The sequence below is a fragment of the Haemaphysalis longicornis genome, unplaced genomic scaffold (assembly GCF_048455015.1).
Source record: "Haemaphysalis longicornis isolate Haplotype H1 unplaced genomic scaffold, Haemaphysalis longicornis Haplotype H1 scaffold_6, whole genome shotgun sequence".
In the NCBI taxonomy this organism is placed as follows: Eukaryota; Metazoa; Arthropoda; class Arachnida; order Ixodida; family Ixodidae; genus Haemaphysalis; species Haemaphysalis longicornis.
The window spans coordinates 96,966,084-96,989,979 of record NW_027526407.1 but is presented as its reverse complement, the minus strand read 5'-3'; the positions used below and the strand labels follow the sequence as shown (position 1 = coordinate 96,989,979).

At 47.8% G+C, this 23,896-nt stretch overlaps 1 protein-coding gene across 2 annotated transcripts in view; it reads right to left on the bottom strand.

The window, feature by feature from the left end:
• The window catches only part of LOC144141069 (atlastin-2-like), a 31,818-nt gene that overhangs the window by 6,460 nt on the left and 1,462 nt on the right, over window positions 1-23,896 (bottom strand). The window contains exons 2-8 of one of the 2 annotated variants that reach the window (XM_077672577.1): window positions 14,118-14,530; window positions 13,409-13,621; window positions 7,713-7,931; window positions 7,498-7,662; window positions 7,389-7,445; window positions 7,260-7,331; window positions 7,050-7,199 (exon numbers count right to left, since the gene is read on the bottom strand). In XM_077672577.1, coding sequence (XP_077528703.1) covers window positions 7,050-7,199; window positions 7,260-7,331; window positions 7,389-7,445; window positions 7,498-7,662; window positions 7,713-7,931; window positions 13,409-13,621; window positions 14,118-14,438 — 1,197 coding nt within the window. In that variant the 5' untranslated portion in view covers window positions 14,439-14,530. The remainder of the gene's footprint in view (window positions 1-7,049; window positions 7,200-7,259; window positions 7,332-7,388; window positions 7,446-7,497; window positions 7,663-7,712; window positions 7,932-13,408; window positions 13,622-14,117; window positions 14,531-23,896) is intronic. The other variant, XM_077672578.1, reaches the window with a different exon arrangement.

Here is a 23,896-nt window from a genome sequence, read left to right as displayed (position 1 = left end):
AGGGGGGCATCGAAGCTCAAAATTAAACAGCAAAATCATCTAGCCCTCCGTGTAATAATTATGATGGTTGAACGCAAAGCTTTCTTCCTGCGAAATTGAATGGGAAATGGTCAAAGTCAAAGACGCTGCCATCAAAAGACCAAACTGCGTGCTGGTCAAATTTGACGCTCAACTAGGCAAAGTTTAAATTCAGAAGGCAACGAAGGAAACCCATACGATCGAGCTTTGCGTTAAACCCTCATCGTCGTTAGACGAAGGTGCGCATGATTTTTCAAGCGTAGGTGGCAGCTTGTAAAGCGACCGCAGCATTCAGTTGTGAAGCTGAGTACAGGTTTCGGGCACCCTCCTGTCTTGCGTCCTTCAGCGACGCAGGAATTGGTTTTTGAAAACCATCTACCAACTAGCCAGCAACCATTGCAATTCTTGTAAAGCAATGCTTCTCCACGACAAGCAATAACGTTCTACTATTATGCGGTATTTAATCTATCAACGATTCCCGATGACTGTAGTAAGAACATTTCTGGGAAATCAAACACGTTTCAGCCGTAGGTAATGAAGTTACGGAAGCGTCGTCCATCACAATTTCTGTTTTGAGGTAAATCTTAGAAGACAGCCCCCCCCATTGTCTTTCGCTTGTGCACGACGTCGATGCCGTTTCGTCATCAACTGCCCGAGGCCAGCACCGCAGCTTCAACTTTATTGAGCATTTCGTACATAGAAATGCGAGGACAAACACAAAAAGCTGCAAAACTGCAGCTTGACGAGCTGTTTGCCCCTTACGATTGGCGTGGCAGAGCAGAAACAGGAGTTTAAAGCATACGCACAGGAAATAGTCCTTAGAAAATAAATCTCGCCTTAACATTCCTAGATCGGTTGCACACACCGGCTTTGTGGGAGCATTTAGCTGCGCTCCTCGATATGCGAAACTGCATGCAGGCATCAAAAAATTGCATGAAGCAACGGACTTCCACTTCCAGCTTGACTCCTAGGTTGGCGCATTGAGCGTCGTCTGCTATTTGTAAATACTGAGTATGGGCGTAAATCACACATATGACATGCCTCGTAAATGTCACATCCACGCTCAAGATTTACCGATCTGAAAAATGCACATGCGGTTACGTGCGCTTTGCAAGCCGCACCGCAGAAAAAACATCCCCCTCGCGAGGGGCACGATCAAATGCAGAGCATTTCTGCGGGGGGGCGCGCCTGCAAGTCGTATGGATTACGTATTGGTTGTTGTTGGTGTAATTGTTGTCTTCCAGCGTAGACATTGTCGATGAAGTCGATGGTGAAACGTGCCGTGAACCCCCTGCCGCGGCTATGACGCAACGTGGAGCGGCTATGACGCAACGTGGCGCGGCTATGACGCAACACAATCCAACACAATCCACTTTAATCCAATCCAATCCAAATACAAGCCAATCCAAGCCAATCCAATCGAATCCAATCCCATGCCCCTCGCGAGAGAGTGTTATAGCGCCGAAATCGCCACCACGCGAACGCGTGATGCTGACGTCACGATCACGCCACAGATGTTAGCGACCGCAGCGCGCGCGAACGACATATGTGGTTTAAGCGCGAACCGACCGCGGCGAGAGAGCGCGATGCGAACGCCCCACCTGTTCTTGCGCGCGAACCTAACGCGGCGAGAGAGGGTGTTGCGCACGTCCCCACCTGTTGTGCGCCCGAATCGAACGCGGCGAGAGAGGGCGTTGCGAGCGGAGAGAAGGCGAGGAGGACGCGGGGGAGAGGGCGCACCTCTGGCCGACGGTTGAATGAGTCAAGGATATAAGGCATGTTCGTAACCTTCCGTTCTGTGTCGGCTTTGTGGCTCAGTTGATAGAGTACCGTGCACCTTGCGTTCCGCGCGCAGAGTCGTAGGATCGAAACCTGGCGCCGGCAAGTATTATTTTTTTATATAGTGTAGGGGGAGCGATGCGGACGCGGACTACGGACGCCAACGCGGGTGACATCGTGAGTTACTGAAATGCTCTGCATTTAAAACGGCAGAAAGCCATGCAGAGTTACGCTACGCTGACCGCCACCGGCATTCCACTGACGAGCAGTTCGCCACGGGCGGGGCTGTTCACTGAAGCGACTGTGCTGCCATACAGCGGCCGCCCGGTCCCTATAGCAGCAACCAGGGACGGGACAGGGCCCGAGCAAGAGGAGCTTCGCCCCTAAAATATTACAGAGTATAGAAAAAGTTGTTCCTCCACGTCCTTTTTGGCCCAGAGTTTTTTAAATTAACTTCGTTGTCTCGTGTACTGAAGAACGTCACGCCTTCGTGTGCTTTCCTCTCCAGATGTGAATGAGTAGAGACTATAACTAGGTCTGGTAGTCCGTGCAGTGAAGGTGTGTTTGAGAAGGTCAGGATGAGAATATTTGAAGAGTTTTTATTCGAAATGAGCCCGATACAGAAACCGAAACTGAGTCGGTTAAGGCTCCAGTGACCAAAAAAAAAAAAAAAAAAAAAACTCCCCAGCTTTCGCCTAAAAAATGTGGCTAGAAAATTGCTGAGGTAACGTCCTGAAAACGTGTACGCAGGTCATAGTTTGTATCGAAAATGGGCCAGATCCTGCAGGTGTCACAGTTCACAATGAGCCAAACGCATTTGGCCAATAAGAGTTTCCTTTTAACGTGAATGTTCAAACTGTTTCGTAGGTGTTTTCAGAAGATTTTTTGCATTTCACAGCTGGCTTAAAGGGGCACTGAAGTGATTTGTAAACAATGCGGGATTAAGAGCGCAAACTGTAGTCCGGAGTCCCTGGGCCCTGTTTCGACCACTCTGTGCGCGTTTACGCGAATTTATTTAGTAGAAAAATCAATTCGAAAATGCTGTCCTCCTCTCTGCACTCTCGCCAATTTTCTGTGGCGTTTTCGTGTGACGTCAGCAGGAGAAGAGCTGACAATTGGCTGCGCTACTGCACGGCTCGACGACCTGCCGCAACCGAGTCAGTCGGACCACCGTTTAGTCCGCCGGCCGCCGACGGGTCGTCGCAATTCGCTCGATCAGGTGAAACTAAGCCACAACACGTTTGGGAATGGAAGAATGCGCCTGTCTTCACTTCGTTAGTTCGTACACTGTATCTAACTCCAAGTCAAGGTCGCTTCACAGAAGCGCTGCACAAGCGCACATGCGACGCTTCGCTGACTGGTACGCCAGTAGGAAAATATAAGGCCTCTTTAAGGGGGAGAAGAGTGAGCGAAGTCAATATAGGTACTAAGGAAATAAAATCAACTGATATTTTTACCGTACAGCGTAAAACTAGGGTGCGGGAAGCACTTTTTTGCGCTGGGCGAACTAAGCACAGCGGTCAGCAGCACGACTACGCATCTGCGAACGCTTTTCCGTCTACGAAATGCAGTTGCTAGACGTGAGCTATTGTGGAAACTCGGGGGACGCTTACTGCACGAGCGCAATACAACAAATAGTCACCTAAGCTGCTTGAAATACTAAAACTAAATAAAAGTGTAAACTGGTTATACATTATATACCTTATATTTCCACCGCCACTAGCGGCCCCCCGTGGCTTAGTGGTCTGGGCCTCTAGGTGTTTTGCCAGACGCAAGTGTTTTGCCAGTCACAAGTTCGAATCCCCGCGGGTACATGCTTTTTTTTTGATGAGTTAGCTTTTTCGTTTTCCCCCGATGTTTTCTATACTGAGTTCACCTTTTTTTGAGCCGCAACGTTCATTGCTCCATGAACTAGTCCACAGAACTCGCGCAGGCTGGCACTGGCGCGCTAGCGAGTTCTCGTTGGCGTGCTGTTGCCATAAACACCGACTGCTTGCGGGCAGTGGGCACAGGCCAGAATCAACAGACCCTTGGCCTGGTGCGAACACGCTTTTTACGATACAGGCATGAGTGGGGCAAGCTCCAATTATGGGGGAAAGCGCATGCATTTGAGCGTCTGCGGGGATGAGCAGGGCGTTCATGCACTCCGTAGGCCTCAGATAGTGAATGCAACGATTCCAAGCCGTCCTGGGAGGCCTATCTTATGCATTTTACAGCCGACAACATGGCAGAAGCGCGGTACTACAATAACTGGGATATTGAGAATGCCCATCCAACGGCGCCATCGAATGTCAAACTTGTTGTTTTACAGAACCGAAACCGAAACCGAAACTTGTTTGATCGCTAACCTTGGTCATCGTCCAATCACGGTGCCCCCTCCTCCCAACGTCACAGCTTAGTTTGTGCGGCCGCGGCAAACCGCGCATGGTAGTTTTTCTTCTTTCGCGCTTTGTAAAATAATTATCGATTTGTCAACCCGATAAACGATGATAAGTGTGCTAATTTGAGCCAGTCTACAGAGTGCAAGCAAAAACGGGAGCTTGACAAATTCACTTCAGTGTCCCTTTATTATGAATTCAGAGTGCAATTGGGAGATCCACGAAGGATCTGTCGGCGGATGTCAACGACGAAGTGAACGAAAGAAGTGACCGAAGTGAAACAGAGATGTGAAACACTGATTTAATTTTATCTCCCCCGCTTCTACGAAATAACTCTGGTTACATTCATATCTACTCCCATATTTACCATTTAATCACTTTAATATATACCCACCGCTTACAAGCCCTGCACCCGCCTCCCCCCCGCACACCCCCCGCTATTGGAGTACGAAACACTTCAATAACGTGAATAAGATATGAGCAGGCTTCTTGCGAATCGTTCCGCAAATTCTTGACAAAGCAATGAAGAGCTTGCTTACTTTGATAGTGCCTTTAGGTGTGCCCAAGATAATTATCCTAGGGAAAAATTCGGAAAGAGCACCTAATGGTGCCAAGAGAACTCACCTGCTCTCTCGGTATATTTTTACTGTTCTTGAGCCCCTGCTCTACATTTGTATTGGCTTTTCCAATAAAACTTAATGGCACAATGCTTGGAAGTAAGTTTAAATGAAGCTTTCTTAAGAATACAGCGTCAACTTGAGTGCTTCAATTCAATATAAGCGAAATCCAAGCTTATCACCCCAATATTGCTTATATTCATGGCATACTTTTTAAATTACTTTTGGCCGCCAAGTTTCCCTAGCTGAGATGTAAAATACAGCATATAATAGTTTTGACGAGGCTGCATTTAGATCCGGTAACAAACTCCCGCTGGTAAAAAAACGCCTCTTTTGTCGATTGTGTAAGAGGCCAAATGAGAAACTCCGTAGTTACTATGACACCCTGTACGCTGTGTGCTTTGAGCAAAGTTTAAAGTCACACTGAAATAATAGGCGTGCTGCTTCTGTAGACACCTTTGTTTCTAACCGCTGTTTGCCCTTCTCCTGTTCGTGTGGACGGAGCAGTTGATATGACACGCTGCATACGGAATATGACCATGTAATGCAGTTGCATGGAATCAGACCGGACCGAAATATATGGCGCTATGAAGTTACAGAGTACGTTACAGTTACTAGATTTAAAAAAAGCATGTTTACTCACTACAGGGGTGTCGTGAATGTTTTTACCTACCCGCACACTTGCTAGCGGCCATTTCCTAAATTATTTTTCATTTCGTGCCGCGCTTCGACCGTAACGTTGAAATAAACCACAGTGGATTCATCTCCACTGGTGCACAAAGGGTCGTCTTGGATTCTTGCTGTGATGTTTTATCTGTCTCTTCCAAAAATTGCAACCCGTTTTTGTCCCTCGCACGCCTCTGTTCCCTCCGCACCTATCGCTCGCAGAAAGGGTTGCAAGCTGGGCTAGTCGGAAAGACATATTTTCGAATGAAAGCAGCACGAACTTAAACAAAGAAAAAGGAAGTGGAACACAGGTTGTATCAACGTGTATTTGTGAGAGCATGAATTGTCATAAAAGGGACCACATCAACCCATCTTTCTTCACAGTTTACTAAGTGTAGCGGATGTTAACGTCATTTGCCACTGAACTTTTATTTAGGCACCGTGAAGAAACGCCCCGCAAAATTAAGGAACCGTTCCACATGCCAGAAAAAGGAGACAATTCAAACAAGCGAGCGTCTTCATCGCAAGGAGATTGCACATCTGCATGGGCCTTGACTGCCGCCGTTGCCTATGTTGTGGCCTTAGCACCCTGGCTTTTGTAAACTTACTTTGCTCATGCGCAGTGTTTTTGTTGTTTTGTGTTAAGTGTTTATATTGACCCTCTTTGATATTTAAACTTTAGTTTTTAAACCAGCGACTGTCTTTCCGTTTCACTTCCTTTGTCTTTGTTTAAGTTCGCCGTGGTTTCACCGAGGAATAAAAGCTCGTCTTCCCCCTGGCGCCTATCGTTCCCCGCCGCTGGGCCGCTACGCTGTGCTGGGCGCTTGCAGAAGGGGGTGTGGTTTGACCTCTAGCTTTCAAGGTCAAAACTGGTCACCCCGCGAAGACCGCCCGAGGTATTGTAGTGTAGCTTTCGCTACAAAACTGTGAAAGGTTCCGTGGCGGCGGCGGGAGATATTCGCGGAGACAAGCCATATCCGGTGGTTTTGTAAAAACCTACGGGTATGTACCCGGATTCTCCTCATTGCCAACGGTAGCGAGGACGTCGCCGTAACCAGCCACCCATTCGTCAAGCAAACTCCAGCAGAAGCAAACGCGCGATAAAGCAGGGAAAGAGGTAAGTAAAGTTTAGCTCAAAAATAGTTTCTCCTGTCACTCGTAAGTGCAGGAAGAATGCTGAATAATGGATTAAATTAAAAATACATACCATTGGAGTGGAGAGGAAGTTACAAGCTCCCTGAATTAACTATACATAGTACAATTGTTTATATACACGATTCCGAAATGCATGCAATATCTCGCCGAGATAATTGTCGTGATTCGTTTACAAAGCAGGGTAATGAGAGAATACGCCCGAACGGGCGAATCAGACCGCGAGACAGGGTCCTGGAGCGCAGAGTCTCCTCGACGCACGGCTATTTCTCCCCCTGGCCGTATGGGCTGGTATATACAAGCATCTAAAATGCTCGACCAAGGTTTCACGAGCGAAGAATCTGTAAATTACTGCACTTGTATTCGAAATGAGACCAGTAAAAAAAAATTTGTTTCGACCTGACAAAACAAAGGCCAGGTATTGCGGTCTGTTCTTTACCTTTTTCAGTCCATCTTTGTAGTGCATAGAATGGGTTACCCCTCCGAGGTTCTGCACGTTATCAAAAAGCTCCAGTGCTGATTTCTCCACTTGCTGATGCTTCTCGAGCAGGGTCTTGTCATCTAGGTATTGCTTGGCTCCATGAAGTTCCTGCACGTGAAGACGAAGCTTCCAAAGAGAGAACACACGCCGGGTACTGCGAACACTCACTTTTTTCATGCCATTCCTGTAGTGGTCAATCGCTCTTCGGACAGCCATGAAGTTATTCGTATCGGCGGTTGCCTGGAAGATGATAATACGCTACCATAACCGATCTCAGACGAGACACAGGTTATTCACCTCGAACATTGATCGGGGCTCCGGGAGGGTATCCTTGTGAAATATTTCCACTTGCCGCTGCAAAAACCGGATAAAGTAAAACAGGGACAAGCGTACCCAACAAACATACCACAAGGTAAAACAGTAGCTCCTGGCAAGTCATTTCGAGGTCACCGTGTTTCTTGACTACCAACGTATTTGGCTCTAGCACGGAAGGCACCAGCACCCGAAGCACCTCCTTGAAGTCGTCGTCAATGTCTGATAGGAGCCCTGCGAACGACTTCGTCGCCGCGACCTGCGCAGCACGAGACCTGTTTCGCTTGCATTTAAGAACACTAGCCATACCTTTTTTCCCGGGTGTGGCATGAGGCAGCAGCATAGTTCCAAGAAGCACGAATGGATGTCACGCCGTACACTTTGAAGCTCCGGTTCCTGCTTTTCGGAAACCATCAGGCGTTGCTCCAGAAGGCTGCGACCACCTTCAAAGCCATATGGCCTTTCGTAAGCACACGGCCAGTCCCTGACGAGAAACAGCAGTTTCTGGAATGGTGTCTTCTCTGTAGCCTGCAAAAACAAATGCAGTGCTGTGAGCAGTCGGTTCGGCAGCCCAGTCTTGGCACTGCAATTTTTGCAAAACTATTTGCCCCAATGCCGGTCATAATGCGCCATGGTGACCTGGTAAGGATGGAGAGAACATTTTAAGCAGCAAAAATTGATGCCTATATTGGCATCAGATGAAGCTTCTGTAGTTATTTTAAGGCTATAGCCTTTATGGCCTGTTCTGTGGAAATTAGGTCACGGTGTCTGTGAGATTCCCGTTTTATAAAACTCCCATTGGCTGAGATGTCAACATACCCACACAGAGCGCTGAACCCACCGGCGTAATGTTTCAGCTAACAGAGGCTTGTTGTGCGGCTCGAACGGAGGCATTCGCCGGCGGGACGTACTACTTGTCTGCTAGTTAGCTGTGTCCCTAATGACTGCGTTGCATCATGTGGTTGGGAACACGCGTACTCCCGGCCTGGCATTCGCAGTGGCTATTGCATGTTTAAACTTTAGCCCAGGCTTCAAATTTTGAGGTCTAACGTATTCAATCAATACCTCCAGATTGGTGTAACAGTGTGCCTTGCCTGCAAGTTGCTAAGCTCAATGTTACGATTGTGTAACCTTCAGGCAAATCATAGGCCCGAAAAATACCACCCAGTAGAAGTGGCCAGTGACCATGGCGGTTGAGCTCACAGTACGCGATGATACACTCAAAGCCGCAGGATCTCAGATGAAGCCACTGATTTCAGCCCAGTACCGTTCACTTACACTGATGTGTTGGGAAACGGTGTCAAGAACTCACAAACTGGAGAAAGAAGGAACCGGTAGCATGGGGACAAATCTGAACGAGCGTACATCCCCATTTGTATTGTCTCAGTAAATTTTACCAAGTGTCCGTGGTTCATCGGCCCATGATGCGGAAACAGGCCTCCACTACTCCTTTTAAAGTAGGGATGCACCAAATCACCACTAACACCACATATACAACATCGCAGTGCAGCGTGATAGGAGCGGGTGCTGACCAGCGAGGATGAGGAGCAACGGGCTCTGATACAGCGTGTCAAGCCGGCGGCCACGAAGGACTACTGCAAGAAAGCAACGAACAAAATAGAGCTTATTCGCAGCCGTGGCGTGGAGGTACGGTTCATCCGCATCCATCAGTTCAAGCTGCGGGAGGTCGCGGGATCGAATCCCGCAGTCGCTGGGCACCCACTAGTAAAAACTGGTACAGGCGAGTTTTCCTGGCCTGCAGTGCACTGTGCCGGGCTACTGAAGGGAACGATACCGTCTGGGAGAGGCAGCCCGCGGCTTCAGAAACCCCCGTCACCCCACGTGAGCACAGCAGGGAGCGATAGCCCGTCACAGTGCTGACCGTACACACACACCGTCGATACCCACTGGCCATTTGGGTGTGTTTTTGCAGCTGCCCCTTTCCATAGAGGCGATTTCCCATGCAAGCCGGGTGTACTTCCCAAGCGTTGTAGTCCCACACAAGCGCCGACGCAAGGTCAGGGAGTCTCTTGTACCTATTTTACCGGTAGGTGCCCGGCGCCACCAAGGCGCACATGGTGCCTTCCACAGCAACGGTGGACGCTCAACTCGCAACCGCCTCTGGGAGGACATGCCACCAGTCTTTTTCACCCCCGGCTATGGTGCAACGCGGCAGAATGGCCGGGGTCCCGCCCGATGGACAAGGGTCAGGGGCCCCTCCTGAAGGTCAAAGCAGCTTTCCTAACGTGAATTCCCTTTTCAAGGGTCCGCACTCTTCCAGGGATGCCCGTACCTATTAAAAAAACCGGTGGGTGCCCGGAGGAACCAGGATTCGAGCCCGGTACCTCCCGCATACGAGCCGAGTGCTGTACCTCTGAGTCATCTCTGCGGTACCAAAAGTTCCTGCGTTACCGTTCCCATTATCATTGTATTACCGTTCCCATTCGGCGGCAACATCAACATATCCTACCACAATCCTCACGGAATGCGAACTTAGAAACACAGCGTATATCCACTGTCAGGCTAAACTGACTGACGAAAAAGCAATGCCCGTCTATGCAGTGCCGTTTGATGTCACTATAAGGCTAAACTAAAGTGATGTACCATCCGTCATCTTTCGTAACGCTGTGCCTGGGAGTACTTCGAACTCACATGCATTTTGAAACGGGATAATCTAAATCCGCTAGGGTGACGATAACGTAACCTCACCCAACGTTTCCTGACCTTACCAGCCTAACACAAGATAACGTGACGTGTACTAACGTAACCTGACGTACATTTATCTAACCAACAGAACGAACAACTTGAAATGTTAAGAATACTATGTTTTCTGACTAAATACCTTTTTTCGCACTTTTTCTGTCGTTTTCGAGTAACATCGCCATAATTCTTCACTCTGCGTTAATGTCAATTGCTTGCCAGGAGTTTTTGTGGTAACAGGAGGGAGGTATTTAACCTTTGGTTGTCATCATACCGTATCCGTGTTTTAGTTTTACGTCATCCTGCTTCGAATCATGCATCACTAATCAAAAATGCCAACTCTCTGAGGCTTCGTTCTGCGGTGCACTATGTTCCGCTTTGGAGAAGAGGTTCCGTTTGAACTCATTTCCATTTCAACCTTCCCACTTGTCTCCTCCTGTTTCAACCCGTCGCAAAACGATCTCCCCGTTTCGCCCTTTCCCATTCCGCCCGTTCCCGTTTGAATCCATTCCCATTTCGATCTTCTGGTTTGTATCTTCCTGTTTTAAACCGGCTCAAAACGATCTTCCCATTTCGCCCGTCCCCATCGGCTGGTTTCCTTTTTCAACCCATTCCGATTATAATCTTCTTGTTCGTTTCCTCCAATTTCCACCCGGCGCAAAATGATCTTCCCGTTTCACCCTATCCCATTCCGCCCGTTCCCGTTTGAACCCATCCCCATTTAAACATTCCCGCTCGTCCCCTCCCGTTTGAACCCGGTGAGATCCGCCGCAGCAATCACCTCCATGAACAGCCCGGGCACAAAAGGACGCCGACGGGTCTAAGCTGGGCTCGACCGCTGACATTCGCAGCAATATATGGCCACTAAATAAAGTTTTATCTCCCTCTCTCTCCCCCGGTTTGCCCTTTCTCATTCCACCCGTTCCCTTTTGAACCCATTCCTTTTTTAATCTCATCTGTTTCCTCCCGTTTCAACCCGGAGCAAAACGATCTTCGCGGTTCCCCCTTTCCATTCCGCCCGTACCCGTTTGAACCCATTCCCATTTTAATCTGCTCGTTGATTCCCTCCTATTTCAACTCGGCGCAAAACGACTTTCTTGTTTCGTATTTTCCCGTTTAGCTCCTTCCCGGAATAACACACCCAGTTCGACTCAGGTGACTTGGAGCGAGGCGTGCTACTAAGATTGCTTGCCTAAAGTACTTGAGTCCCAAAATAGCTGAAGTTTGCGTTTGTTCAACTTCGAGGGCCGGAAATCAGTGACATTTTGGCTGCACTGTTTTCTAGATGTCGCGGTACTAACTTGCGCAGCTCACCATTCTCTTAAGAATCGGCGCGCTCCCTATAACCTTCCCCCTCCCTGCTCCCTCTCCCCCAGAGGAATTTGCAGAAATTCCAACTGTGCACTAAGGTGTAAGCATTCTTACGCCTCTTGCCTTTATTGTGGGTTTTTTTAAACGAACCCCTTGCCGCGGGCGCAGTGCCCGTTTGTAGCGTTCGTCTTACGAGAACAAAGTTGGGCCAAGAATCTTCTAACAAATGCACTGAATAATTGATTAGGGGTTTCAAAGGCCACTCTTTTCTTTCTAGGCAGTAAAAAACCTCGCAGCATTCAATTACGAACCTAGCTGACGAATGAAAACGCATTTTATTAAACCGTGGAAACGTGGAAACGCATTGCGTGGAAACGCAAACATGATAATTAACACTGAGGTAGTCATTCTTTTAAGTGCGAATGCACTTCTTACGCTACCCTGAGTCACGCTTCTGCCGCCGTCCGTCTTCAGTCGCAGGTGTTATCGCGTGCGCGCCTCCTCGCCCTTAGCAACGGCGCGGAGCGGAGGGGAGAGCGTGCGTAGCAACGGCGCCATGACGTAGTACGCCACGTGACGTCGCGCGCTCTCGCCTCCTCTCCCCTTCCGCTCGCCGTGACGTCACGCGCTCTCGCCTCCTCTCCCCTTCGCTCGCCTGCCGTTTGCGCGCTCTCGCCTCCGTCTCCCCTTCGCTCGCCTGCCGTTTGCGCGTTCTCGCCTCCCTCTCCCCCTTCGCTCGCCTGCCGTTGCGCGTTCTCGCCTCCTCTCCCCTTTCACTCGCCTGCCATTGCGCGCTCTCGCCTTCTCTCCCGCTTCGTTCGCCTGCCGTCGCGCTGCGCGAGGGTTTAAAGGCGAGGCTGTCACGGCCCGAACGTGATCACGCGGGGGTGTTAATGTAACTAATGGGCAAATGCCACCAAATTTCAACCAACTCCCCCTCATAGCATCACCCGTGCATTCGCACTTCCTCATGCTCCCCTTCGGGGAAATGTGAGGGAATTTTATTACTTCAAACAATTGTTTCAGAAGCAAATGCCGGCTTGGGAACTGTTCTGTGAAGTGGCACCATAGGCATGCATCAAATGCAATACACGCAGCTTTTGCCGGATTGGTCATTGCAGAAGTTGTATTTCTACTTGGTGGCACGCTTCTCGAATATTAAAACCAATCCATGCAACTGTCTGGATTCGAACCCACATCGATGATGTTTGTTCGGTTCACAAGCTTATGACAGCGAAATGTTTCCGAATATGGTTGATTAGTTGGCCGTGGTGGCCCCTAGGAGCACCGGTACTAGAAAAAAGTTTTCCGAGAGCTAAAGTTTGCGTCTGTGCGATTGCTTCTTTCCTGGAGAGAGCCATGAATCAACAAGCGAACTTTTTGATTTGTGCAGAAGCCAGACGAAAAAGATATCCGACAGCATTTCCTTCTTCAAGAGGATTCAAGAGCGCAGTATCGGCTTCTGGCATTCGTAAACTTTTATCGGCTGTCAAGATCTGCCGTATGCTCAATTCCAGGCAAATTGCTGTATAGATGCTTTTACAGTAATTCTAGCCCGTTCCATGGACGCAGATTTTGGGGAACACCTAAAAAAAACGGTAAAGGATAATTTCACAAATTGGAATGGGTTGAAACAATTCAAGTTCAAATGGAAAATAAGGGCGTTTTCGGAGCGGATTGAGAAAGAAAACACGCAAACGGGAAGGCAGGTTTGGGAACGGGCGCACACGGGACAGCTAAACCAGGACGGGCGTTTCGGAAATGGGATCGAATGGCACGGGTTCAAACCGGAAACGGTTGTTCCGGGGTACACCCCTTTGGAGGGCACAAAAACATTTAAATTCACGCAAGAATGTTTCAGCATTCACTACTGCGGTATCGTGAGGTCCGGCCATTGAATAAAGACCTACGCAAGTGCCCAAACGTTTTAAATTATATAGTCAAGTTTGCATATCGCACGTTATATACACACGAGAACGAAAGCAATTGCCCACCTCCATGGCCAGTCGTCCATATTGGGTGAATAGTTGTAGGTGCTGCAGGTCGGCTTCATCTAAGTTATTCTGCAGGTTGTATATCAGCACCGAGCTCGCCATGGCGCTGAAGGCGAATATTTTGGCACAGTCCTTGACCGTAGATTCGCAATCGAATGTACCCTGGGAGTCTAAGAACAGCACGGCCACCTTCCTTCCTTCAGTTGTGGTCACCTGAAAAAGGCAAACACTGACGTCGTAGGGCACCGGCTCACTGAAATAATTGCCTCAGAAGAAAAACCCCGCTCTATGTCCAAATGCTCATTTACATAAATTGAATGCCTCACCACAAAGACCTCGCTCCAGATCCAGATGCCAGTTTGCAGAAACTGGCTGTCTCGCTACATTGACCTCGCTCCACATACAAACACCCATTTACAGAAACTGTTTAGCTCACCACTAAGGGGCTCACTCTTGACCCGAATGCCCGTTTACAGAAGCTGATTCTCATCATAAAGATCTCGCTTTAGATCCAAATGCCTATTTACAGAAAGTCATTGTCTAACCCCGTAAACCTCGCTCCAGATCCAATGCCCGTTTACAGAAATTAATTGCTTCACCACAAAGACCTCGCTGCACATCCGAATGCGCGTTTACAGAAATTGATTTCCTCACCGCAAAGACGTCACCCCAGCCCCGAATACTCGTTTAAGAAAATTGACTGTCTCACCACAAAAACGTCGCTCCAGATCCAAATGCCTTTAGTCTCTCGGTCCGAGCCACTGCGCCATCGAAATCCTTGTTGTGGCTCATTAGGGTCTATCATCCATTCTTCTTGTGTCCTGTTCCGCATGTACTGAAGAAAAAAATTCATCAGGAAAGACTTGCCCTTCCGGAATTTGCCAGCTATTGCGACCACCACCACGGGTAGGTTCTTGACGTGTCCAGCCAGCAGTATTTCCCTCAGTGCATCGATGTCAAAGCTAAAGTGGCTGCCATCTTCGAGCCGCAGGATCTGGATGGGCCGCCCAATGTTGCCGTGATCTGCCATAGCATCCAGTTGGTCTCGTGGCCAGCGAATAGCTGTGAACTGCTGATTTTGATCTGTCGCGAAGGAAAACTCCGTGCCAGGTAGTGGAAGGGCTGTAATGAAAATATAGGAGGAAATAGCGTACTTGTGTCGTACATTTCTGTGCAGAATCTGTTACTAATCCCCTTATTTTAGTGAAGTGATTGTTGCTGCAATATTTTTTTGCAAGATTGTGGTGCAGTTACGTTTATATCTTCTGGCCGCAAAAAGTCATCCGGATACCACCACTACGGCGCGCCTTTAGCCCAGGTTAACTTCGTAACATAAAACCCCGAATTTCAGTTATCCGCTTGAAACCATCCTAGCCTTTTTAATTTCATATTATGGTTAGTGAACTTCTTTTTTTTGGTTAATTTATGTTATGAAAGTATATAGAAAAAAAACACTGATTTAATGGGGGCGGAACCCATGCCTTCCTATTTCATAACGGATGCCCCATCAATTCGGCTATCTAGGCTGTTGCGTTATCCACTCCTTACTGGGGTATTTTTGGCTAGCACAACTGTATGTTTCGCTTGTGGGTGGTAGCTAGCACCGCTCTGAAAACTTTAGATGAAGAACACAGACGAAGTACAGTTATATCAAAAGGTCGGGACACTTGTCGGGCATATGAAACGTCGTCGTAACACACAAAGGAGCGGTATTTGCGATACCTATTGCAGTATTTTCAATGGACAGGATGTCACGATAATAGTTTATATGCTTCGTTGATAAGGACTGCACGTATTTATTACTGCAGAAGGAGGTCACAAAAATACTGTTTGAGGGACCTCCCCCGCGTAACACTGAATATTACTACACAAAATAGTTTAGGCAGTGAACGTGCGGGCCTATCTAACAGAAGGAGCAACGTATGTAAGAACGAGAGCAATAATTTATATTTGCCGGCGTTGCCCGGTTGGGCAGTATGGCTAAATGCGTAACGCAGAGCTAGTTATTCCTTACTTGCCGAAATGACTTCCCCGTGGAGTTGTACAGAAAACATAGGCTTCTATCAGAGCCGTGAACTTATAGGAAACGCCAGGAACTGGTGCGTCATAGGAATAGTCCAGAAACAATAAGTGGGACGTTCGTGTGCTCAAACAAATACCTACCATCCGTCAGAAATGTTATTTCTGTAGTGGTGATAGACAAATATTAATAACAGTTTCATAATGTATTACTTTGGCTCTCACGAGACGCGTATGGTTACTGAAAAGGCCGCGCGCTGTACCAATATGTAGAGCTGTGGGAAGTAGAAAATCAACTTGAAAAGAACACACGTTCAGTGTATTTAGGCTGCACATCGGTCAATAGTGTTTATATCTTGTACTCAGCGGCGCGTAGCCGTACAACCGTGTTCCCACTGCGGCTTAGCGGCCAAATTTACAGACGACGGTGCTTGTGTGGCTGAATGTACTCGTAAGAGTAAAAGAATTCCATTTATTAAAAATACACCTTCGATAGGTGCTCCCAAATCACGATCAGAAAGTACAATGCGTGAAAAAGCAGCACTAGGCAGACGAGCGCTGTCTCCAAAAATGGCACGCTGGCAGGTTCCGAGGCAGCACTCTTTCCCTTCGTACGTATGGATAAGCTCTTTGATAAACACGTTTATTACTACTGAGAGGGGAAAGAATCAAATGCACTATTCCGTAAAATGGTAAAGGAATGATGTTGTTGCCCTCTAGTAAAATAAACACCGATAACGATCTATTTTAGTGGTAATTTGTAATGCATTTTATAACTGAATTCCTGGACTTTACATAGCAATAAATGACAACCGCGTGAGAGCGTTTTCAGCATGTTTTAATGGTTTATTCTTACGTGGTGCTGGAGGAAGCCACTAATCACTTGCTGGCTGGATTTTGTTTCTCTTGCAGAGCATGCTCCATGTTATTTGATATCTACTTGGCGTACGATTCCATCGCGTCCATTAGACGGTTGCAGCCAACACGAAGGCACGTCGCCGGTATCCTTGCTGACATCTACGTGAGCTCCAAACTATTGGCTTAGTGATTTAGAGTGCATATAGAGTCCTTAGAAGAAACGGTAACGCACCATCACGAGCGCCAGCGTCCCGGAACTCCGTAAAGGCTTTGCCACTCAACATGAAAAAGTCACTCTCTTTCGCACATTGACCTTACATCACTTGTTGATTGCCCTGGTTTTCACCTTACCCGTTCAATACGGGACATTATTATATTCAAACGGAAATGAAATTATGTGGCTCTTCGCGCCGACGGTAAACCTCATCTATGAAGTGCGCCGTACTGAAATGCTCCGGGTTCTTCTTGACCCCCTAGAGTTCTTTAAACGTACACCGAAATGTTGGCGCAGGGGTTCACTTTTTCCCTCCTTCTCAAAAGCGGACGCCAGTGCGGCCGGGATTGAACCCGCCTTTTCGGACAACGCCGCTGCTGCTTTTTTATTGCCTTTTAATAGGTGAACGGCACACACACGCACGTGTTTACTAATTACTAAAAACACGTAATCCTGGATTACGCTTCCACAAAAATTTAAGTAATCTTTGGATGGAACAAACACTACATATTGTGACCCACTCGGGTGAAAGCTCCTGCACTTTATACAACTTAGCAAACAGATGTATTGGCTCATTGAAATAGTCCGGGATTCTACTGACGTGGACATCACTGTAATTCACGGCCAGTATACTCCGCCATATCCTTCGTGGTCTCAACAGCACGGCGGTGTCAGAGGAACACCGGTTTTAGTTTTCCACAGAAAAGAACCTTATTCCCTGATAATCCAGCGTGAATTGTTTTTAATTGATCGTTGCAAAATGTTTCAAAAGAAGAAACCTCTCCATTATTTCAAAACAAAAAACGTGATCTGTCGCCACCGGTTGTTTGGTATTCAAAGCAGTCTGGTCGGCAGGGAACAAACAATTGCTTTGGCTCCCTTGATGTCTTAACCTAGAATGTGCCATTGTGCGCATTGAAAAAGAAATATTAAGGTAAATATTTCTGTCTCAGTCACGCCTTTCACGCACACCAGAAAGCGCACTGCAGGAAATCCAACTTTCTATGAAAGCGAACTTTCTGTAGGGGTATAACAAATATGAAGTAGTGAGAGGAATGTGGAAAGGAGTAATGGTTCCCTGCCTCACATTTACGAATGCCGTACTCTGCATAAAATCAGACATTCTATCAGGCTTTGATGTGAACCAGAGAACGGTAGGCTGTTTGGCCTTAGGCGCGCATGGGAAAACAAGCAACGAAGTAGTGCAGGAGATTGGGCTGGGCGTCGTTTGAAGTTCGAAAAGCGCAGATTAAAATACCTGTAACGGTAAACCAATTCTGCAACATGGATTGGCCAAGTGGATTGGATTAGCTGAAGAGGAGAAAGAGGATGCGGGAGCTCGGCTCTCTGGACTAGAGGAAGAAGAAGCCAGACCGCGTCGTGCTCAAGAAGAAGCTTGCGTCGTGCTCAACGGTGCTCGACTATTCCCTGCCTTCGGAGCCTGCGCTCTTGCCTTAATAAATCCCTCCCGGACGTAACAGTCTGGTGGAGGTGCGGGGTACGTAGCGATGACGGAACTCCCAGACTTGCACCGAAGCCGACGCGTTGCGGGCCTACCACCAGCACCAGATACCATGCCACCGGCTGCGGACAGCCGTCTTCCCAAGTCTCCGCCAATGGCCAGCTGGTATCCGCCACGAGAACCACGAAAATTCTGTGGGTACGCTGAGGAAGACGTTCAGGAATGGCTCACCCATTACAGGCGGGTGAGCCGATACAATCGCTGGGATACACCTGCTCAGCTCGCTAACGTCGTGTTTTCCCTGGATGAAACAGCGCTCACTTGGTTCGAAAACAACGAAAGCAAGTTCACAACTTGGGACCGCTTCGTCGAAGAAATCACCGGACGCTTCGGCGACCCCGCCGCAAAAAAGAAAAGGGCCGAACAGGCGCTGCTTCAGCGCGCACAAATTCCTGGAGAGACGTGTGCCACCTACATCGAGGAAATATTGAAGCTCTGCCGAGTTGTCAACCCGCAAATGTCGGAGGAAGACACGGTAGGCCACCTCTTGAAAGGAATCGCAGAAGACGTCTATCATTTTCTGATTGGTAGAGAGAGACTGGAGTCAGCAGCGGACGTCATTCAGCAATGCCGCACATTCGAGGCTTTGAAGCTGCGTCGCATTACGCCAGAATTTGGTCGCTTAGCTAACGTGACTACCGTCGCCAGTTTTGACGACTGCCCACCGTCTGACTTGGCCGACACCATTCGCCACATCGTGCGCGAAGAACTGTTGCGACATCAAGAATATCGGGAAAGTTCCGACCGCGGCCGTAAGCGCGAAAACTCATTGGCAGAACAGGTGCAAACGAACGCTCTTCAGCCCTACAGCGCTGTTCTCAACGACCAAAACTTTGCCTCCCGGATTTATAGTCCTAGGCGCGGTGGTAGCCGCGAGTCCGCGGGATATAGTCCTCCCGAGAACTTCCTTCGCCGTTTCCAACGCCACCATTATGCCCCACGTTTCTGCGGCGCAAATGATGAATACCTGTAACGGTAAACCAATTATGCAACATTGGCTTGGCCAAGTGGATTGGATTAGCTGAACAGGAGAAAGAGGATGCGGGAGCTGGGCTCTCTGGACTAGCGGAAGAAGCCGGACCGCTGCTCGCGTCGTGCTCAACGGTGCTCGACTTTTCCCTGCCTTCGGAGCCTGCGCTCTTGCCTTAATAAATCCCTCCCGGACGTAACAATATGTTTTGAGATGAGGTTGAGACAAATGGATCAACGAAGGTGGGCAGCTAAGGTATTTAAGTACCTATACTTGAAAAGCGTGGACACGCAGTGGCTATCAATGCTATTGCAGGATGTTTTAGATGTCAGCTATAGGGGAAGTTTATGGCCACAAGTAATTAGAAATTACGCTGTGGTTTTGAGCAAGATGGGATCATAAGTTTGGATTTGGCTCATATGAAATTTAGACACTGTAGTTGATGCGGCATTCTTCAGAAAACTATTTTTAAATCGACTTCTAAGAATGGTGCGGTTTAGTTTTGACAGAAAATGCATTAAACATCCGCAACAGGTTTTCAAGAAATGTAGAACTATACATGCAGAGCAGGTGAGTCCTCTTGGCGCCGGTAGCAGCTATTATCGAATTCTTCCGTGGAAAAATTTTCTTGGGCACACATGAAGGCACTCAGGAAGTAAGCCAGATTTTTAAGGCCATGCTTCGAAATTCTAAAACGCTGCTTAAAAAGGCTGCTCGTATCGTGTTCGTCTTAATAGTGAATTAGTTTTTACTATCAGAGGGGTTGGGGGTGGCGGGAGGGAGTTTTCAGGCCTTGTAAGCGGCGGCTATCTATGTCAGTACTGAAAATGTAACCATGGGTGTAAAAGAATAAATATTACCCGAGTTACTCCGTAGAGACGACTGAGACGGGACGCAGTCTTTGTGTCACATCGCTGAATTTTATTTCGTTCCCTTCTTTTTTCTTTAACTTTGTCATCGGCGTCTGGGAACAAACCTTTCGCCGATCTCTTAATTTACGTCTCAATTATGACAAGCAAGCTCTGAAAACAAACCTTTCCACCCACGAAACAGTCTGAAGAGTCAATCCAAAATAACACTACCGTTAAAAATAGAATTCGATCATTTTGATCCGTGAAACAGCAGGATCTGATTCATTTTCGATACGAGCTACGTTCTGCGCACATGTTTCCAGGGCACTATCCTCCCGATTTCCTTGCCACCTCTTGTTCCGGGGAAGCGGCGAAGTTTTTTTGTCAATGTAGTTTTGTCTGACTTACTTTCGGATGTGTATCTATCTGGCTCCTACAATAGTGACATTAACGAAAGGAACTCCTGTTGGAGCTTTTCTCTGTTCACATTACTTTGGGCGGACAGGCAACTGGAATGCTCGACGAACACCTGCGTAATATCTGTAGTATGTGTGACGCACTTGGTAGTCTATCTCCGTTATATCGCTGCGGCGTGCTTGACTTCTTTTCATCCCGAACGCATGCTTTTTTGGCTGCTCTCCCACGATTATCTGCTGAGTACTTGATCACGCCAGCACATCACGGTATCGGCCAGTGCTTATCGCTTCCAGCTTTTTCTGGACCGAACAAACGTGGTCTTAAAATGGTCCGAAAAAAGGTCACATCTTACTCCGTGGTCACGATTTCACGGGCATTATTAGATTACAGGTTCTGTTTTTATTTGCTTATATGTTAATACTCGTCGCTATTCAATGGAGCATTAACATAGCTTTTAACGCGCGTCGTAGCCTCTCTGGCGGAACTGGCCCTGAAGGCTACAGGACTAAGGTGCCGCCATTGGCGAGTTCAGTGAAATGCTGCAGCCAATCAGCGCTTCCGGCACTGAAGGAAATCGCCGTTAGTTTTGGCAGTTCGGGCGGCGCCAAGGTGAGGGCATGTCTTTGTAGGGACGAATGTCGATCGTCCCCAACCGTCACACGAGGTTAGCTGAGCTTTTTTATTTAGCGCGTCGTTTAAGATATAGGAATTACGCTAAAAAAAACGGAGCGTCTCCTGCAGGCGGAAACGCTACGCGCGACCGTCCCAGACATCTGCGTGAACGCTGAGCAAGCAGCGCGTCCGAATCGGCCCACACCGCAGCAGCTAAAACGTGTCGCCGCCCGCCAGAGCAGCACTATTGCTGAATATCAATTTACGAATGCGCGAAGGGGTTGATAGCACGGTGAAAGATTCAGCTGGTCATCCTCGTCGGCGTGGGTACATAGATTGGTGACGGAGTAAGTGCGGCGATGGTAATCCTTTTCTACTTGTCCCGACCTTTGAGGGACCTGTTAGCAGCGACAGCGCCGGATGCAGGTAGCGGGAGCGTTTGGCTAGTCGTTGATGGAAATCTTCAGTTATTGTCGTGAGTGGGCATGCTGTATTTAGGGGCCCTCTATCTGGCCTTCAGGCGCTCGTTTCCCCTATTCTAGAACTGACGTACTCACATGAAAAGTAGTGCCGTTTAGCAAGTAGTAGGCGGAGCACGGTCATCGGCTGCTAAGCAAGCGTGACGTACCACCCAGTGGAGCCAATGGCGTCGTGTAAATTGGAGCGCAACGGTCGTGACAAACTGTCTCTAGCCCTTCCCGAACTGGTGTCGTCATTTGCCGACACCACACACGCTATCCTGAAGCAATCATGTAGCGTCTTGATAACAAACCTGATACTGCTACTTTTCTTGGCAAGAGTTCTCCAAGGGTGCCTCCTATGATAGACATCACCATGGTGGAGTTGTCATGGAGCTGGAGGCTATTAAATAAAAGCTCCATTGGACACAGGGCTGGACGACGGGGCGTGAAAAGAAACTGAAATCCAGGTTTCTCGAAATGTTCATAAATGTGTAAATACTTGCACTGCCGATTTATTTTTTTGTAGGCTCAGGGTGTCGCTTTTAGCAAAGCAAGTATAAATTCTTTCCTCAAAAAATTGAGTTGCCCAATGTCCTACATAATTGTCACACCTGTAAATTATTACGTACTTTTACTTTCAGGTTTATTTTTTATTTCTACGCTTTTGAGATAGCAAACTCTACGAAAACACGCAGGAAAACAATTTTTTCTCGAAATAGGAATTTCAGGCCAGAAAAGCATATTTTGTCTTGCTCCGAGCTTATCAGCGTAGCACAGCGCTTTGAGTCGTGAAGATAGGGCTCACCCTTCAGGCCTTGCAATCATCGCTACCCATTTAGCACCCGCTCCTATCAATGCTGCCGGCCATGCATACTCTTATGCTACGAGCGCCTGTAAATTATTGCGCGAAATCTTTTAGGTATATTTATAGTCATTTTCAGTAGTGTCGCTCGTTCTAGTGCTTTTATTCCATTTTTTACCCTAATCGCTCAAATTTAACCTATTGACTTCTTCTCTGGATTCTTCTTTGAAAACAGTGTGGGCATGGTTTACAAAAGTCGCATAACTTAGACGGTTTGAATTTATATTCTCATGTTTAAAGTATTCAAACAGCGATCGCAGAAATCTAACGGCTGCTTATGATAATCTCGACATTTTGGTATAAATTCTAATAAAATTAGTTCGACCAAGCCCCAATTACTGTAGCCTCGAAAATGATTGTCCATAGGCCACAATCAATGATCGTGCATAGGCTTCAGTACTTGCGTCTTTAAACAGTGTAGCGGTTGTCTTTAATCGTGTTATGCAGAAACAGACTTGAAGCCTCCAAACATGGCAGCACATCGTTCACTGTTTCAATGAAGGCTCCAATTTGCTAAATAATCTTTTCTATTCGGAATCTTTGTCGGAGCGTACGAGCAGAAAATATGCTTTTTACTCCGCAGCACTACAAACCCACCAACTACTGACTAGGCGCCCGTTTGTTTTGGAAGCACGCATTCTCAATATATGTGCCTAAACCTCGTCTTAACGACGCCCGAACGGCGAGTGAAACAAACGTGGCGATTGCGCCACCGCGGTGGGTGGACTTAATTTTGGCCCGATCTTTTTACTGGGCACGAGTTGAAATATTTTTCTGCCACCAGATACCAAAGCCATATTGGGATAAGATTGAACTAGGGCGGTTGACAACATAAAATATTGGGCAATCCTTGACAACCTGCCCCTCTTTGCCTTGGTAAACGAGTATACAACTAAGTCAGTAACTTTGTCTTTCTGTGAATGTATAGCTACTCTAGCCTTAGAGGGACTCCACTGAGGTGTTATGGAGTTTCGGAACACGGGGATTCAGGTCGTCTCCGAGTTTCTCTTTTGCATAGTCATGATGGGTCTTGCCAAGTACTTAAACGGATCGGTGGCCTCCAAAACACAATTTATGATGTCACGCTTTGGGTCAGGGGAGGCAGCGACGAGCAGATTCAGGATACTTCAAAAAAATGAATTGCGGCCGTTGAGTGGTACGTATGTCCCGGAGCCCGCATCTCGTCTTCGCAAAAATCAGAAATCTTTCTCTACGGGCCAACTAGTAGGGGTAGACGTACAAAACATAAATTCCCGGCTGCGAAAATCTTCGCAAATGGAGCTCAACCCATCCTCACAGTGCCCAGTATACGGGTTCTCGGTCTCCGAATAATGGCCAGTAGACGTACCTCTGAGACTGCCGTCGTACTACAAAAAATCGCGCATCAGACAACTCGAGTCGTATTTCACATGCGTAATCGGCACCGCGGGATGAAGGAGCACCGTCTCATGCGATTACTCGAAGCGTTTGTCCCCAGTAGAATAGTGCACATCACCTCTTTTTTACACCTCAAAAAGGATGAAGAAGCCAAAATTGACGCCATCTGTTGACAGGCCTACAAAAGTAGGCCCTATGCATACCAATCACTGCTCCGACCGAATGGTTCAAGGCACTCGGGCTTTATAATACGTTCTGCGGACTAATAGAGGCCCAATGGCTACCTCAGCGACAGCGGTTTAGCTACAGCCAGACGGGTCGGCAT